This window comes from Aegilops tauschii, chromosome 4 (genome assembly GCF_002575655.3).
Source record: "Aegilops tauschii subsp. strangulata cultivar AL8/78 chromosome 4, Aet v6.0, whole genome shotgun sequence".
NCBI lineage: Eukaryota > Viridiplantae > Streptophyta > Magnoliopsida > Poales > Poaceae > Aegilops > Aegilops tauschii.
Genome location: NC_053038.3, coordinates 474,825,108 through 474,841,101, shown reverse-complemented (window position 1 = coordinate 474,841,101; position 15,994 = coordinate 474,825,108). Strand labels below are relative to the sequence as shown.

The 15,994-nt window shown below is 47.6% G+C and overlaps 1 protein-coding gene across 2 annotated transcripts; it reads left to right on the top strand.

Annotated features, from left to right (window-relative positions):
- Window positions 1-11,213: 11,213 nt before the first annotated feature.
- LOC109738117 (salicylic acid-binding protein 2) lies at window positions 11,214-14,386 on the top strand. 2 transcript variants are annotated; one of them, XM_073497020.1, is made up of 5 exons: window positions 11,214-11,398; window positions 11,507-11,568; window positions 11,750-12,279; window positions 13,648-13,779; window positions 13,905-14,386. In XM_073497020.1, the coding sequence occupies exons 3-5, from the start codon at window positions 11,899-11,901 to the stop codon at window positions 14,187-14,189; spliced, it is 798 nt and encodes a 265-aa protein (XP_073353121.1). In that variant the 5' UTR covers window positions 11,214-11,398; window positions 11,507-11,568; window positions 11,750-11,898; the 3' UTR covers window positions 14,190-14,386. The 2 variants fall into 2 exon arrangements, with proteins under 2 accessions (XP_073353121.1, XP_020152801.1); XM_020297212.4 differs by lacking the exon at window positions 11,214-11,398 and having other exon boundaries at window positions 11,479-11,568.
- The last annotated feature ends 1,608 nt before the right edge of the window (window positions 14,387-15,994 follow it).

Here is a 15,994-nt window from a genome sequence, read left to right as displayed (position 1 = left end):
CCGAATTTCCTTGGAGATGGGCGATGCAAGCCAAACATGTACCCCCGAGATCACACCCTCCGAAGCCGGGAACGAAGAACATGCCAAGTTTGAATGCATGTGTTTACAAGATTCTCTCCCGCCTGCATGAAGCGGGGTGGCCGACACTCTAAGCCCTGAACCTTCCTGCCGGATTGTCCGCTTTTGTGAGACTAGTATCACATCAAAGTTGTGCATTGAGTATTTAAACATTACACCACACTTGCATACTTATATTTATTCCACGTGAAGGTGGGGGTGGTGTTGAGACCCTCCCTCGTGCGGTTTTCAACGACGTGCCCATCCGACAGGCCCACACGGTCTAGGGCTTTGACCACCCGTGAGATGGGATGGACCATGGTGAATTCCTCTTAGTTTGTGTCAAGGTGCGTCATGGTGACATGCCAGACCAAGTTTGAGCGCATGCATTCACAAGATTCTTTCCCGCCAACGCGAAGTGGGGAACCCACACTCTAAATCCTAAACCTTCCTGCAAAACTGTCCGGCTTGTGAGGCAGTTGCCACATCAAATTGTGCATTTGGTATTTAAACATCACACCAGACTTTCATACTTATATTTGGGCCACCTACAGGTGGGGTGGTTTTTCGGCCCTCTCTCGCACGGTTTTCGATGATGGGCACATCCATGGGACCTGCATGGTCTAGGGCTTTGACCGACTGCGAGAGGGAGTTGACCATGGTAATTCCTGTGGGTTTGTGCCAGAGTAGGTCATGGTGACATGCCAAACCAGGTTTGAGCGCACGTGTCCAAAAGATTCCCTCATGTCGACTCGAAGTGGGGGACGAGCACTCTAAGTCCTGAACCTTCTAGTCAAAATGTCTCGCAGGTCATAGGGGTTTCCTCATGATCATGTAACAACTTATAACATACACAAATATATAGGATAATGCTGATGGAATCACCCCTTTTGAAAAAAAAACTAGGGTGTAGACGTTTTCGGGCTTATTGAACAACAGATTCATCAAATCATGTTAAGGTTCGGGACAACTTATCGTTTTGCATGTGATCCTAATATGGGTACAGTAGTGGTCGTGAAGAGTACAAGGCAATACCCAAAATCTTTAAATGCAAAAGGTTAGTAATTATCATGAAATTGGGGGATCAAAAGGGCGATGAAAACTAGCCTAAATAGAATGGTTGATAAATGGGGGAACTAAAATGCAGAAGTGAATATAAATGCAAATGCAACACATTAGAACACATTAAAATGCAAAATAAAATTGGTTTGGAAAATAGGATACATGTAAGCCTAGTGCCGTTTATCGAGTATTCGGCTTATAACTAGCACCATCACGGAGCTGTGTGCAGCCTCCATGATCAACACGTGGCAAGAACCTTTGTCGAGCACTGGCTGTAAGCCAAGTGCTTTTCTGCCTATATGTCGAGTCTTTGTCATATGCCGGGATCGTTTTTGATGCTCACTCCGCTTATTTGTATGTAAGCCAAGTATCTTTTTGCCGTGTGTTTTTCATTCCCTACTCGGTTTACGTGGACATAAGCCGGTGAACCGTGTTTTGACACTCGGCTTACATGCAGACAACGTGTGACTTTCATATAGTGTAACTAACAAGCTCCCTCTAGGTGATTCTTATAATAAATATCAAGCAACCTACCATACCTCACTAATAAGCTCCTTTTCACGTTATTCAGCCTTATCCTCCTTTCCACGTGCCTCTTTCGAGGGATGTTAATTCAAAAATGATACACCTACGAACAACTTTTATGTGATCTTACGAAAATCCCTCCCCTCCTAACTAACCCCCCACCCCTGAATTTCAAGGTGGGCGCGAACCAACCTGTGGTTGGATGGTTAGAGGGACCGTGGTATCCCCAGCCCACCAGGGTTCAAATCCTAGTGCTCGCATTTATTCCTGAATTTATTTCAGGATTTTCGGCGATGCGCATTCAGTGGGAGGAGACGTTCCTGTCGTGGAATTGTCACGGCATATGTCCTAGTGCGAGGACTTAGTCGTGAGGCCGACGCATCTATGTGGTAGCTTGAGAGGGGTTGATCAGAATCGAGAGACGCAACACAAGACAAGGGTTTAGACAGCTTCGGGCCCCGGGAAACATCATCCGGTAACAACCCTACATGCTATTTGTGGCTAGGTCTCATTATGCTCGTGAGGGAGTCGCCTTAAACCGGCCCTCCTAGTTGTGTCTAGCCTTAACGATTATTTTCCTCCTCTCCCCCCTTGGGGTGCCCTCCCCTCCTTATATAAATTGAAGGGGCGGGTTACATGTAGAGTCCAACTCGGATTAAGACTTAAACTATTCTGACTTCTCTTCATGGGCTTCTTAACATCTTGGGCTTCTTAACGTCTCGGGCTTATTAACCCCAGGCGACTTTGTCTGCTGGGTTATGACTGTCCGCCGGTTTATAATCTGGTTTAACTGTCTGCCGATTTACCATCTGGTTTAGCTGTCTGCCGGTTTACCATCTCTCTTAACTGTCTGCCAACTTACCATCTACCGGTTTACCAAGTCCCAGTCGGGTTATAACTCCGGCCGGGTCATACTGCGGGGTATATCCCCGACATTAGCCCCCAGTTTAATTTGGATTTATCCATATTAAACTGATCCTGATCATCCTTAAGTCCTTGTCCTTTCCTTCTTCTAGATAATCCGGGTCAATAGGCCAGCTTCATACTCAGTTTGCTGACATTAGTTTCTCACAAAAAAATACTATGAAGAATAATTCATTTGATTCAGCTCCCAATGCTTAACAAAAAATATTAGTCTTGAAATACTCATCTGATTTTCAGCCGGCTTAAAGATGTAAAACTTGTCGGTTTATCATTGCCAAAATTGCCGGTTTATAAATATTGATGGCACCGGGTCATAATTGTTTGTTAACATCAGCTTTGAAAGCGTACCTCCCTTATATGTATATCACTTGTAGCCCCCAAGTCTTAAGAAGGGAACGTAGTAACAGCTTAAGACTTGCTTCAATATGAATGTCACAAGCTTGAAGAAACCCAGGTTGTTCATCTCAATCATTAGTCATAAACTAAGTATTCCACATATGTAGCCCCCAAGTGTCGGGTTGTCATGCTTGCAGCAACCTGGGACTTGTAATTGTCTTATGCTCATAAAAACTTCAACCGGTGTAGCCCCCAAGGGCCTGCTCATTATGCAATAAGGAGCAGGGACTTTATAGATATGATCATGTAGACTTGAACAGCAACGTGTAGCCCCCATCATGGGGCTTGAACCCACGTCCACAAGGTTAAGAGCTTTTTGCTTTACCAACTGAGCAGTGGACCCTTCAATATAATGGAATAAGGCTTGTGTACCTTGAATTTTTAACAGGAGCAATTGGTAGCCCCCAAGGGCCGGCTCATTACGATGTAATGAGTCGGGTCTTCAATAGGGTGAGCAAAAAATGACTTTGCATTAGCCCCCAAGTGCCATGGTGCATGCTGGCAGTGACATGGGACTTGCATATTTGATGTAATCTCAACTTTGAATAATGTAGCCCCCAAGTGCCGGGTCGTAAGCCTGCAGCGACTCAGGACTATTCCCTCCATTGTAGAATAAATCATATCCATTTGATAAAATAATAGCCATTGTGCTGAAGTGACTTTGAAAACCTCAATCATAATATTGGTTATTGATAACCGTAATAAACATCCAGCCATGTTGGCTATTTAAAGATTTGAATAATATAACCTGGTTGGAAAACCGATTCCTGCCATATAAACCAGTATATTCATGCACATATGATGCATGCTATAATGATGTAATGATGATGCAATATATGATGATGTATGCGTATGATAACAGAATACTTCAATGAAACTAGCATGATAGCCACTGAGTTAACCTTTTACACTTTGCGAATCTGGCCTCACATGACTGCTGGTTTAACCTTGACAAGTTCAAATATGACTTATCAAGTAATCGGCTTGCCATTCGGGATTACCCGGGCGGAGTGGCAGTTTCGACAAAGCAGGATAACGCGGAAGGTTTTGGTGAATACACCTGGTGTTCCAAACCAGCTCACATGGGTAGTAACACTATGTTCTCTTTGGCGAATACACCCGTGTTTGAATAGGAAGCCCCCAAGTGCTTTTGTGGCATTGCGCGATCAAGAGGGATATTCACAGCTATGATTCGAATACGACCAGGAAGCCCCCAAGTGACAATAAGTGTGGCATTGCACAGATCCAGAGGGATATTCACAGCTATGATTCGAATACGATCAGGAAGCCCCCAAGTGACCATAAGTGTGGCATTGCGCCGACCAAGAGGGATATTCACAGCTATGATTCGAATACGATTAGGAAGCCCCCAAGTGACCATAAGTGTGAACCCATAAGGCAGGATAGCCATGTTTAAACCGCGCATCATGGCAGCAAGTTCTCTTTGGCAACCTTTAATTTTTCTGAGAACTCGGATTTGCACGAGATGAATTATTTTTTGAACCGTACTTTGTAAACCAGAATCTGAGAGCTTCAAAGCTTTATGGGAGAGAGATATCTCTTGAGCCGGATTTTAAACCGGAATTCTTCATTTTGAGCCAGAAAGTTTCTGACGGCCTTTAAATTTTCACCACTAGGGCAGTAGCCTCCGGGGCCGGGTTATTTTTCCCTTCAATGACCCGGAGTTCTTGAGTCTGCTTTAAACTGGCCAGATTTGCTGAGTCATATCATTGTAGCCCCCGAGTATTAAGGCGACTCGAGGTGTTGGCTTGAGACTCTTCATATTTGACGGTGATATGAACCGACATATAGTTGAACAACGGATTACTGGAATATGTTGAATCTCGGTGGGTTATAAATGACCCTGTCCATTGATCCGTCCTATGTAGGCAAGGGCCATAGTTTGATGGTCTCCTTTGCAATTATGAATTCTGCATAAGAAATTGCACAAACGAGAGTACTTGTTCTCGAAGAAAATAAGAATGTATTAATAGAAATTTGACAGGATGGATGTCACCTGATATGTTTTATAAAGAAGCATCAGTTGTAGGGTTGCAGCAACGATGACAGAGGTGGCGGCTTAATACGCGGCACCGAGCAGTTCAGAAGGGATCCTCCGGGTTATGTTTGGCCATTGGATTTTTTTTTAATCTGGTTGATCACCTCATATCCGAAGTATGCTGTCACTGATGATTCCTGTGGAGCGGATTAATCTGAGCTTTTGTTCTCATGGCCGTGAAACCAGAAAGCCAAAAATCCAGAATGGAGCCCTTTGTTTCCACGTGAGAGCTCATGTATTGATTGATTGCCTTTGAATGTTACTTGGTGTACATACGGCGATGTTTGGACGTATATGGTGTATATACGGTGATTATATGACTGTGTTGTTGTTCTGTCTGTCATTGCTGCTGTCCTTAACCCAGACATCTCGCGCGGCTGTACGCCTCTACGCGGCGTGCTATCCGGCTGCTCGTTGTCGTCGTCCACACGTCGCGCTCATGCTGCTTCCTCTCTTCTATTGCACAGGAGGTGGCCATGGCCGCTGGATTTTGAGACATCATGGGCAATAGAAGCACTAGCGCACACTGAATTTGTGCACACACACATACTGGAACGTGGAGAAAGCAGTCAAAGCGCCGACCAACACAGTGTATACCCCACGTAATATGCCAGTCCCTCTCTTACTTGGGTGACCGGCCACAACAAGCAAACAGCGGGAGGACTTTCCAGGGGCCAGCGGGGGCGTGTGGCATAGAAGTGCAGGGTCGCAGCAAAGGCAAAGAGCAACGGCTGTTCAACGGGAGCACCGGGCGGGTCTCGGCCTCGGCAGTTTCAAGGAAAGGGCACCGGTTGGAGCAAAGCCGGTTACTGGGCGGCCATGAGGAGGCGAGATGGAGGCATAGTGCAGGTGACTCAAGGCGACAGAGTCCGGTGACTTAGCACGGGGCCGTTCAGCGCGAGATAGGCGACTTGAAGCCCCGGCGGAGGCGAAACCGGCGGGCGGCTTGAAATAGCTGCACTCGGCGTGGAGATCGGATGTGGGCGCGGGCGCGGCTTCTGGAAACGCGGTGACCCGGCGGAACTGGCACGGGGACGACGCCGTCGACCGGCGCGGGTCCAGAGCAGGGCGGCTCATGGTCGGACACAACCGGAGGCAACCCGGCGGGGTCTCGCAGGGGCGGCCGAGGCGGCTCAGCGGTAACACGGGCCGAGTTGAAACTGCGCAGAAACAAGGCACTCTTCGGCAGCTCGGTGAGATGACAAACGGCGGCGACTTGGCCCCGGCCATGAAGGCTGGTGGCTTAAAATGCGAGACAGAGGAGGAGGGCAGAGCCGGCGATGGAGGTGGAGCCAAGCGGAGCAACAGTAGCGCGCCACAGCATCAGCGAAACTGACCCGTGGCGGCTTGTGGTGTGGCAGCGGTAGCAAGCGCGCCGGCGGTGCACAGCCGCGGCGGAGGCGGCTCAACGCGGCCGGCGGCAGCGGCTCAAGGGTAGCCAGCAGATGCGAGGAGGCCGGGTCAACACACCATCATGGACACAGTAGAGCCGGCTCTGCGGCGGAGGTGAGCCCCTGGCAATAAAGCAAGTTTTCAGCAGCTGGCAGTATGCTTAGATTCAGTTGAGGATAATGGCGTTGATGTCGTAGTTTCCATCTCCAGTAAATTTGATTTGATTGAGCGCAGTGGAAACAGAGTGCAGTGGTAGCTCGGGGCCGGTGACTCAGCTCGCAGCAGCAGTTGGTCTGGCAGTGGCGACTCAAAGGCATGCCGTGGCGAATTACGGCGAGTCAACGGAGCAGGGGGTAGCTCTCCCACAACGGAGGTGGAAGGGAGGCTCAAAGGAACAACTCCAAGGCGGGGGCGACTCGCCCGCGGCGGAGTGAGGTCGAGGCCGGCTCAGGTGTGGGGTAGTGCGGCGAGCAGACTGCTCTGACGGAGGCTGGGCGAGGGCGAGGTGTAGCAGCGAGTTAACTTGGCGATTTGACAAACCTGAGTCATTGACCACATCAGTTTCCGGGTCGCTTCTGTTTTCCGGGTGGTGGCCACATGTTTGCTGGGCTGAGGCGACGGGTGGCGACTTGTGGCTCGGGAAGAAGGCGGATCAAGGCGAGGGTACACGGACCCCGGCGATTTAGAAGTTAGGCAACCAAATCGTAGGCATCTTGGACAATTCACGTCCGCCTCTCTCTCTTTCTTTGACTTTTTCCTTGCTGTTGATGGTTAATCGGCAAACCAAAAAACGAAGCGGCGAGTTACCGATGGAAACTTGACACACCGCGGGCAAAATAGGCCATAGAGGGAGACGATGGTGTTGGCGACTTCATCTGAAAAGGATGAACCTCTCAATCCCTGTGAAAGATCCCTCCAAGGACTCAACACCATCGTGCGCCAGCCCCACGGTGGGCGCCAACTGTCGTGGAATTGTCACGGTAGATGTCTTAGTGTGAGGAGTCGTGAGGCCAATGCATCTATGTGGTAGCTTGAGAGGGGTTGATTGAAATCGAGAGACGCGACACAAGACAAGGGTTTAGACAGCTTCGGGCCCCGGGAAACATCATCCGGTAACAACCCTACATGCTGTTTGTGGCTAGGTCTCATTATACTCATGAGGGAGTCGTCGTAAACCGGCCCTCCTAGTTGTGTCTAGCCTTAACGATTATTTTCCTCCTCTCCCCCCTTGGGGTGCCCTACCCCTCCTTATATAAGTTGAAGGGGCGGGTTACATGTAGAGTCCAACTCGGATTAAGACTTAAACTATTCTGACTTCTCCTCATGGGCTTCTTAACATCTTGGGCTTCTTAACGTCTCGAGCTTATTATGTTGGGGAACGTAGTAATTCCAAAAAAATCCTATGCACACGCAAGATCATGGTGATGCATAGCAACGAGAGGGGAGAGTGTTGTCCACGTACCCTCGTAGACCCGTCAGCACGACGGCGTGATGACGGTGATGATGATGCTACCGACGCAAGGCTTCGCCTAAGCACCGCTACAATATGACCGAGGTGGATTATGGTGGAGGGGGGCACCGCACACGGCTAAAAGATCAACTGATCAATTGTTGTGTCTCCAAGGGGTTCCTCCCTCCCCGTATATAAAGGAGTGGAGGAGGGGGAGGGGCCGGCCCCCCTATGGCGCGCCCCATGAGGAGTCCTACTCCCACCGGGAGTAGGACTCCCCCTTTCCAAGTAGGAGTAGGAGAGGAGAGGGAAGGGAGAGAGGAAGAGAAGGAAAGGGGGGTGTCGCCCCCCCCCCCCTCCTTGTCCAATTCGGACTAGAGGGGGAGGGGGCGCGCGGCTGCCCTGGCCGCCCCTCCTCTTATCCCACTAGGGCCCAATAGGCCCAATAAACACCCGGGGGGTTCCGGTAACCCCCCGGTACTCCGGTATATGTCCGAAACCTCCCGAAACACTTCCTGTGTCCGAACATAGTCGTCCAATATATCGATCTTTACGTCTCGACCATTTCGAGACTCCTCGTCATGTACGTGATCATATCCGGGACTCCGAACTACCTTCGGTACATCAAAAAACAAAAACTCATAATATCGATCGTCACCGAACTTTAAGCGTGCGGACCCTACGGGTTCGAGAACTATGTAGACATGACCGAGACACATCTCCGGTCAATAACCAATAGCGGAACCTGGATGCTCATATTGTCTCCCACATATTCTACGAAGATCTTTATCGGTCAAACCGCATAACAACATACGTTGTTCCCTTTGTCATTGGTATGTTACTTGCCCGAGATTTGATCGTCGGTATCTCAATACCTAGTTCAATCTCGTTACCGGCAAGCCTCTTTACTCGTTCCATAATACATCATCCCGCAACTTACTCATTAGTTGCATTGCTTGCAAGGCTTATAGTGATGTGCATTACCGAGAGGGTCCAGAGATACCTCTCCGACAATCGGAGTGACAAATCCTAATCTCGATCTATGCCAACCCAGCAAGTACCTTCGGAGACACCTGTAGAGCACCTTTATAATCACCCAGTTATGTTGTGACGTTTGGTAGCACACAAAGTGTTCCTCCGGTAATCGGGAGTTGCATAATCTCATATTCATAGGAACATGTATAAGTCATGAAGAAAGCCATAGCAATATACTAAACGATCAAATGCTAAGCTAACGGAATGGGTCAAGTAAATCACATCATTCTCTAATCATGTGATCCCGTTAATCAAATGACAACTCATGTCTATGGTTAGGAAACATAACCATCTTTGATCAACGAGCTAGTCTAGTAGAGGCATACTAGTGACACTCTGTTTGTCTATGTATTCACACATGTATTGTGTTTCCGGTTAATACAATTTTAGCATGAATAATAAACATTTATCATGAAATAAGGAAATAAATAAAAACTTTATTATTGCCTCTAGGGCATATTTCCTTCATATTAACCCCAGGCGACTCTGTCTGCTGGGTTATGACTGTCCCCCGGTTTATAATCTGGTTTAACTGTCTACCGGTTTACCATCTCTCTTAACTGTCTGCCAGCTTACCATCTACCGGTTTACCAAGTCTCAGCCGGGTTATAACTCCGTCCGGGTCATACTGCGGGGTATATCCCCGACAGTTCCCGTCGACGACGAGGTGGCTATGGTGATTTCGTAAATTTCAAGATGATATGCCGGCTCAGTCTTTCGGAGGTGCTCATAGGGATAGGGTGTGCGTATCTGCGTTCATAGGGGTGAGTGTATGCGCGTGTATATGAGCGCTTGTGTCTGTACAATGTTAAAAAAAGAATTTCAAGGTGGGCCTGCCACCCCCACTAACATCCAATTAACAATTGACTCCTCATTACGTAAGCCCCAAATCACGTAGTCTTTCGTAGATTTAGGAAAACCCTATCATTTTCGAACTAACTTTTACGTAAGCTTAGAAAAATCTCTTCTCTCCTAACTAACCATCCCCTTGAATTTCAGGGTGGGCCTGCCACCCCCACTAACATCCAATTAGCAATTAACACCTCATTACGTAAGCCCCAGATTACGTAGTCTTTTGTAAGTGTAGCAAAGCCCTATTATTTTTGAACTAACTTTTACATAAGCTTATGAAAATCCCTCCTTTTCTAACTAACCATCCCTTAAATTTCAGAGTGGGCCTACCATCCCCATATTGCTTTTTGCGGTACGTATTGGCCTCAGAGTTGCAAAATATTACCCACCAATGCCACCTATAAGTGAGAAAAAACGTTTCACAGGGGAATCCTCCGCCTAGGCTGACCCATGCAGTAGGGACCTCCTATACTACGCTCTGCATGCTGGGAAAAGACATCGCGCATGTATGGGTAGGCCCATGTCTGGGCGGCCTGTTTTTATTTATTTTATTTTTTTCCTTTTTATTTGCCCTTTTTTCCTACTTTAAATAATTTGGGGGTCAAATCAGTCTAAAAATTAAAAGAAAAATGAGAATTATGTAATGATTTTTTTAAGAAATCATAAAATGTTTGTGGATTCAAAATATGTTTGTGATTTCGTAAAAAAATGTTTCCTTATTCAAAAAAGTTCAAAATTTTAAAAACAAATGTTCGGGAAATCAAAAAATGTTCATGATTTATTAAAAACTTGGTGTATTAAAAAGTTAATGAAATTAAACAAACGTTTGATAATTCAAAAATGTTCATGAATGGAAAATACCCTAAAAATCCAAAAACTATTCGTAACTTACAAAATAGTTTATTCATTCTTTAAATATTTGCTGATTCAAAAAATGATCTGGTATTTCAAAAAATGTTCGTTAAATCAAAAAATGTTTGTGAATTTCAAAAATTGTTCCATCAATTTTTTTAAATGTTTGTCGATTTTAGAAATGTTCTCCGATTCATGAAAAGTGTTAAAAAAATATTCGCAATATAAATGGTTGCAAATAGTATAAAATATTATTGAATTTATAAAATGATCTTGATTTTATAAAATGTTGGGAAACTTAAAAAGTGTTTACGAATTTAAAAAATGTTCACTATTTCAAATATGTGCACGAGTTTAAAAAGATGTTCGTGATTTTGCAAAATTGAGAGTGATACTTTATCTCGGTGATGCAGCAAAATATGGTCATGGCCATTAAAGATTATGAAATATTTTCTTCTGTTGCTTCGCATGGACCCTTTTGCTAGTATTACATAAGCATTAAGCCCCAAATCAGGTAGTGTTTCGTAGGTGTAGCAAAGTCCATGTTAGTTTGCCGCGCCGAAACTTGCGCGGCTTTATAAATGCAACAGCGTCCCAGACTCCCAGTTTGTAGACATCAGAGCCACACGCACAAACACTTCGTTCTGGTGCACGGCGTATGCACATGGCTGCTTCTGCTGACCAAGCTAGCAGCAAGCACTTCGTTCTGGTGCACGGCGTATGCGTTATCGGCTGGGCCTGGTTCAAGGTGGCGACGCGGCTAAGGTCGGCTGGGCCGGCGGCGGTAGAAAATTGTATAGCTCAGTTCCATATACAAATCTAAATTGTTTTTCTTTTTATCTTTTGATGATAAGCATTGCATCTTCATTGTCGCATGGTTGCCCAACACATTCACATCAAAGTGAAGATAAGGGAAGCACAAGTGACAAATTGAGAGCTGCAACTCAGTAGTGCACCAGGACAGGTAAACTCTCGAATACCACACGAAATCTTCTCTTTATTTTGTATTTGTTGCAATACATCCATATGCTATATATTTTGGTTAAATTTGAATATACAACTATTTATTTTCTCCCTGTTACAACACGAGCATATGTGCTAGTATTACATAAGCATTAAGCCCCAAATCACGTGGTGTTTCGTAGGTATAGCAAAGTTCATGTTAGTTTGCCGCGCCGAAGCTTGCGCAGCTTTATAAATGCAACAGCGTCGGCGTATGCACAGGAGGCATGTTAGTTTGTAGACGTCAGAGCCACAGGCACAAACACTTCGTTCTGGTGCACAGCGTGTACACATGGCGGCTCCGGCTGACCAAGCTAGCAGCAAGCACTTCGTTCTGGTGCACGGTGTATGCGTCGGCGGCTGGGCCTGGTTCAAGGTGGCCACGCGGCTCAGGGACGCCGGGCACCGCGTGAGCACGCCTGACCTCGCGGCGTCGGGTGTGGACCCCAGGCCGCTGCGCGAGGTGCCGACGTTCCGCGACTACAGCAAGCCGCTGCTGGACCTCCTGTTGTCCGTCCCGCCCGGGGAGAAGGTGGTGCTCGTCGGCCACAGCTTTGGTGGCGTGAGCATCGCCCTCGCCTGCGAGCTGTTCCCGGAGAAGGTCGCCGCTGCGGTGTTCGTCTCCGCCTTCATGCCGGATCACAGGTCGCCGCCGTCGTACGTGCTTGAAAAGGTACACACCATGATCGAGTTCCTGGAACCTGCAGTTCTAGATTTGACGTACGCGGAAACAGAAAACACCAACATATATATACACCACCTTATCGCTTTTTTTACGAGTGTTTGACAAAAAACTACCACAATTAAGGTTTCCATCCCACAGAACTATCACTTTTTTAAAAGTGGCTGAAAACTATAAAAAAAATGGAATGCCGTGACTAAAAACTACCACTTTCGGATAATGGTCAGTTTAGATGATTTAAGCGCGTTTATGACAGGCGGAACCCATCCGTCAGGGCTTACATGGCAGCAAAGTCAACTCCGTTTGTTTTGAACATTGACGTTGACCGTTATGACAAGTGGGGCCACATCAACCTTCTTCTATCTCCTCCGCTCTCTCTTTGGCATTTTAACAAACATATTATGTGCATGGGAGGAAATGGGGACTGCCGGGGGACAGGACGGCGCGGCGTCGTGCGCCGGATGGGTAGGCGGCATCGGTGAAGCTGGCGCGAGCGCCGGGTCCACGTGGCCGGCCGACTCGGTGGTGCGGGTGGTGCTCTGGAGTGACGTCGTGGACGCTCGCCCGCGCCGTCGTTGGCAATCACCCGTCGGGCCTTTGCCTTGAACACGGCCACGGACAACAACTTGGTGCGCAGGCGGGACTCGCGCTCCTGCAGCTCCTCATCGAGGCGCACGTGCTCGGCAGCGTGCGGCGCCGTGGCCGCGCGCGCCGGCTGCACCTACACGGAGGAGCAGGCGGCGGGCGACGAAGAGCCCCAGGAGCTCATGTGGGAGCTCGGACCAAGGCGAAGCCATGGGATGGGTAAGAGATATCTCGTCGTCGTCGTGGTCGGGGAAGGAGCGAAAGGCGGCGCCGGAGTAGCATCGTGGACGCCGTTGTCATTGTGGTCGGGGGAGGAGCGGGAGGCAGCAAGGTGAGCACGCTCGCCACGACCAACGCGACCTCGCCGTGGTGGCGAGGAGGACCTCACCGTCGTCTCCTTCCCTTAGATGCACGGAAGATGCTTATTGAAATGCTGGAGAGAGAGAGAGGAGGAGGAGGAAGAAGGAGGTTGATACTGACATGTGGGCCCCCTGTCATAACGGTCTACTTAGTGGTCAAAATAAACGGAGTTTACTTTGCTGCCAGGTAAGCCCTGACAGATGGGTCCCGCCTGTCATAAATGCGTTTAAATCGTTTAAACTGGCTATTATCCGAAAGTGGTAGTTTTTAATCACGGGATTTCAATTTTTTGGTAATTTTCAGCCACTTTAAAAAAAGTGATAGTTCTGAGGGATGGAAGCCTTAATTGTGATAGTTTTTTGTCAAACACTCCTTTTTGTACACTACTAATGCATGTTTGCTGGATCTAAAAAGTACAAGAAGCGGAGAATGGACTGGATGGACATGGAGTTTAAGCCTCAAGATCCTGAGGGCAAGCTGCCTATTTCCATCCGGTTCGGGCCGCTGGTCACCCGAGCAAAGTTCTACCAGCTGTGCTCGCCGGAGGTATGTACGTACCTGTCGCTCTGTTAATCAATCTGTTAGAACAACCATGGAATGCTCCTGCATGCTAGGAAGAGATTTGAGTATGGGTTTACGATACCTTACGTAACGTTGCATGTTGTCGGCAGGACCTGACGCTGGGAAGATCCCTGATGAGGGTCGGCTCGATGTTCGTGGACGACCTGAAACTGCAGCCACCGTACACGGAGGCTCGCTACGGGTCTGTGCGCAAGGTGTTCATCGTCCTCAAGGACGACAACGCCATCTTCGAGGGGTTCCAGCGGTGGATGGTGCAGAACTACCCCGTGGACGAGGTCAGGGAAATCCACGGCGCGGACCACATGGCGTTGCTCTCGACGCCGGACGAGCTGGCGCGCTGCCTCGCCGACGTCGCTGTCAAGTATGCTGCCTGACGCACGCTGTTTTTTTTTTTTGCGAGTGAAATAATGAGGCAGTTCATACGATCAATCGTAGCTAGCTCCATAGCATCCGAAGGACCCGAACCAATCCAAGTTATGGTTCTGCCTCCTACACGAGCAAATTTGGCTATGCTATCACTAACTTTATTTTGGCTACGATCAACATGAGTAATACAAGAATCGCGAAAAGACATAAGGTGTCTAATCTCCATAATAAGCGACGAGTAGACCGATCTATCAATCTCTTTGGCCTGGATCAACTTGAAAGCAACTATTGAATCCATTTCTATCTCCACTGGAAGGTGAACGCGAGTCCTTCCATACAAGCACTCAGCTCCGCTTCGAGAGAATCTCGACATGAAAATAGTTGCCTGCATGAAATATGATCGCACCTTTGTCATCTCGAAGTACCATACCAGAACTGCTTGGTGGTCTATCTCTTTACCTTTGATGATACTACGATCTCGTTGCCGGCATTAATTTGTGATTTCTCAGTGCTGTCTGTGTCCTTTCCGACCTTTGCTAGTACTATTGATCTATCTACTGCTGTGTCACCTCATGGTTGGACCGGGTGTTTTGTCCCTTTCATTATGTTTCCGACAATTTTTTTGTTGTTGATTGATAGGTTTTGAGATGTTTCCGAGACTTTATCGCACTCAATCTCAGACAGATGATGTTTCAACGTCACATCGCATCGTGGTGCCAAAGTGAATTTCCGGTGGCGGTGGGTGAGCACCTACTCGTTGTTGTGATGCACTCAGCTTGCCTATTCGGATTGGGGAGGGAGAGATACAGAGAGACAGGGGAAATGGTCTAGTTCTATCTGAAAACTCGACATTCTTCACGCCCTTTTCTCCCGTCCAAATCAGCTTGGACTGCAGAATTTTTGCAGGTTGAAGAAGGCTCAAATCCCGAGGAGCTATCATGGTCGGATCAAGGTGATCTACTGTCTAATGGGGAGGTAGGTGTTTCTTTGAAGCATCTTCAACAGACGTGCAACGCCGCGCAAAAAAAAGGCTTTACAGCGTCGAAATAGTTATTTTTGTGCGCGCTGAGCGTTGGCCCCAGCGGCCGCTGCAAAATATACCGCGCGCGAGCCGCTCCAGCAGGCGCCGCAAAAATACGGCGCGCGCCCAACACAAACAACATATGACACTCTAAACAAAACAAAGAAGATCAAACACATAAAAAAATCAACAATAAATAGTTTGATTTTATTACAACTCAGACAAATAGTTTATCTTCGGCACGTCGAATGGCATGATAGGAGGCAACAAATCGGGTCACCCTTGCAGCCCTCCGCCGCACTCGCACGGGATGTCCCAAGAGCTCATACTGAGAGTAGTCTAAATCATGGCCACACTCATTCTCGATGATCATGTTAAGCATGATCACACAAGTGTGCATGATGTACCAAAGGATCTTTTGATCCCAAAATCTAGCCGGTCCTCTCACAATAGCAAATTGGGCTTGCAAAATCTCAAAAGATCTCTCCACATCTTTCCTAGCCGCCGCTTGAGCATTGTGAAAATCTAGATTTTTCTCACCTTCCGGTTTTTTCAACGGCTTCACAAATGTTTGCCACTTTGGGTAGATGCCATCCGCAAGATGATAGCCATAGTTGTATGTGGCCATTTGCTACAAACTGCACCGGTGGCAGTTCACCATTTGCAATCTTATTCACGAGTAGTGACCGATTAACAACGTTGATGTCTTCAAAGATCCAGGCATTCCCAAAAAAAAAGCATGCCAAATCCAAGTCTCTTGATCGGCCACCGCTTCAAGGATTATAGTGGAAC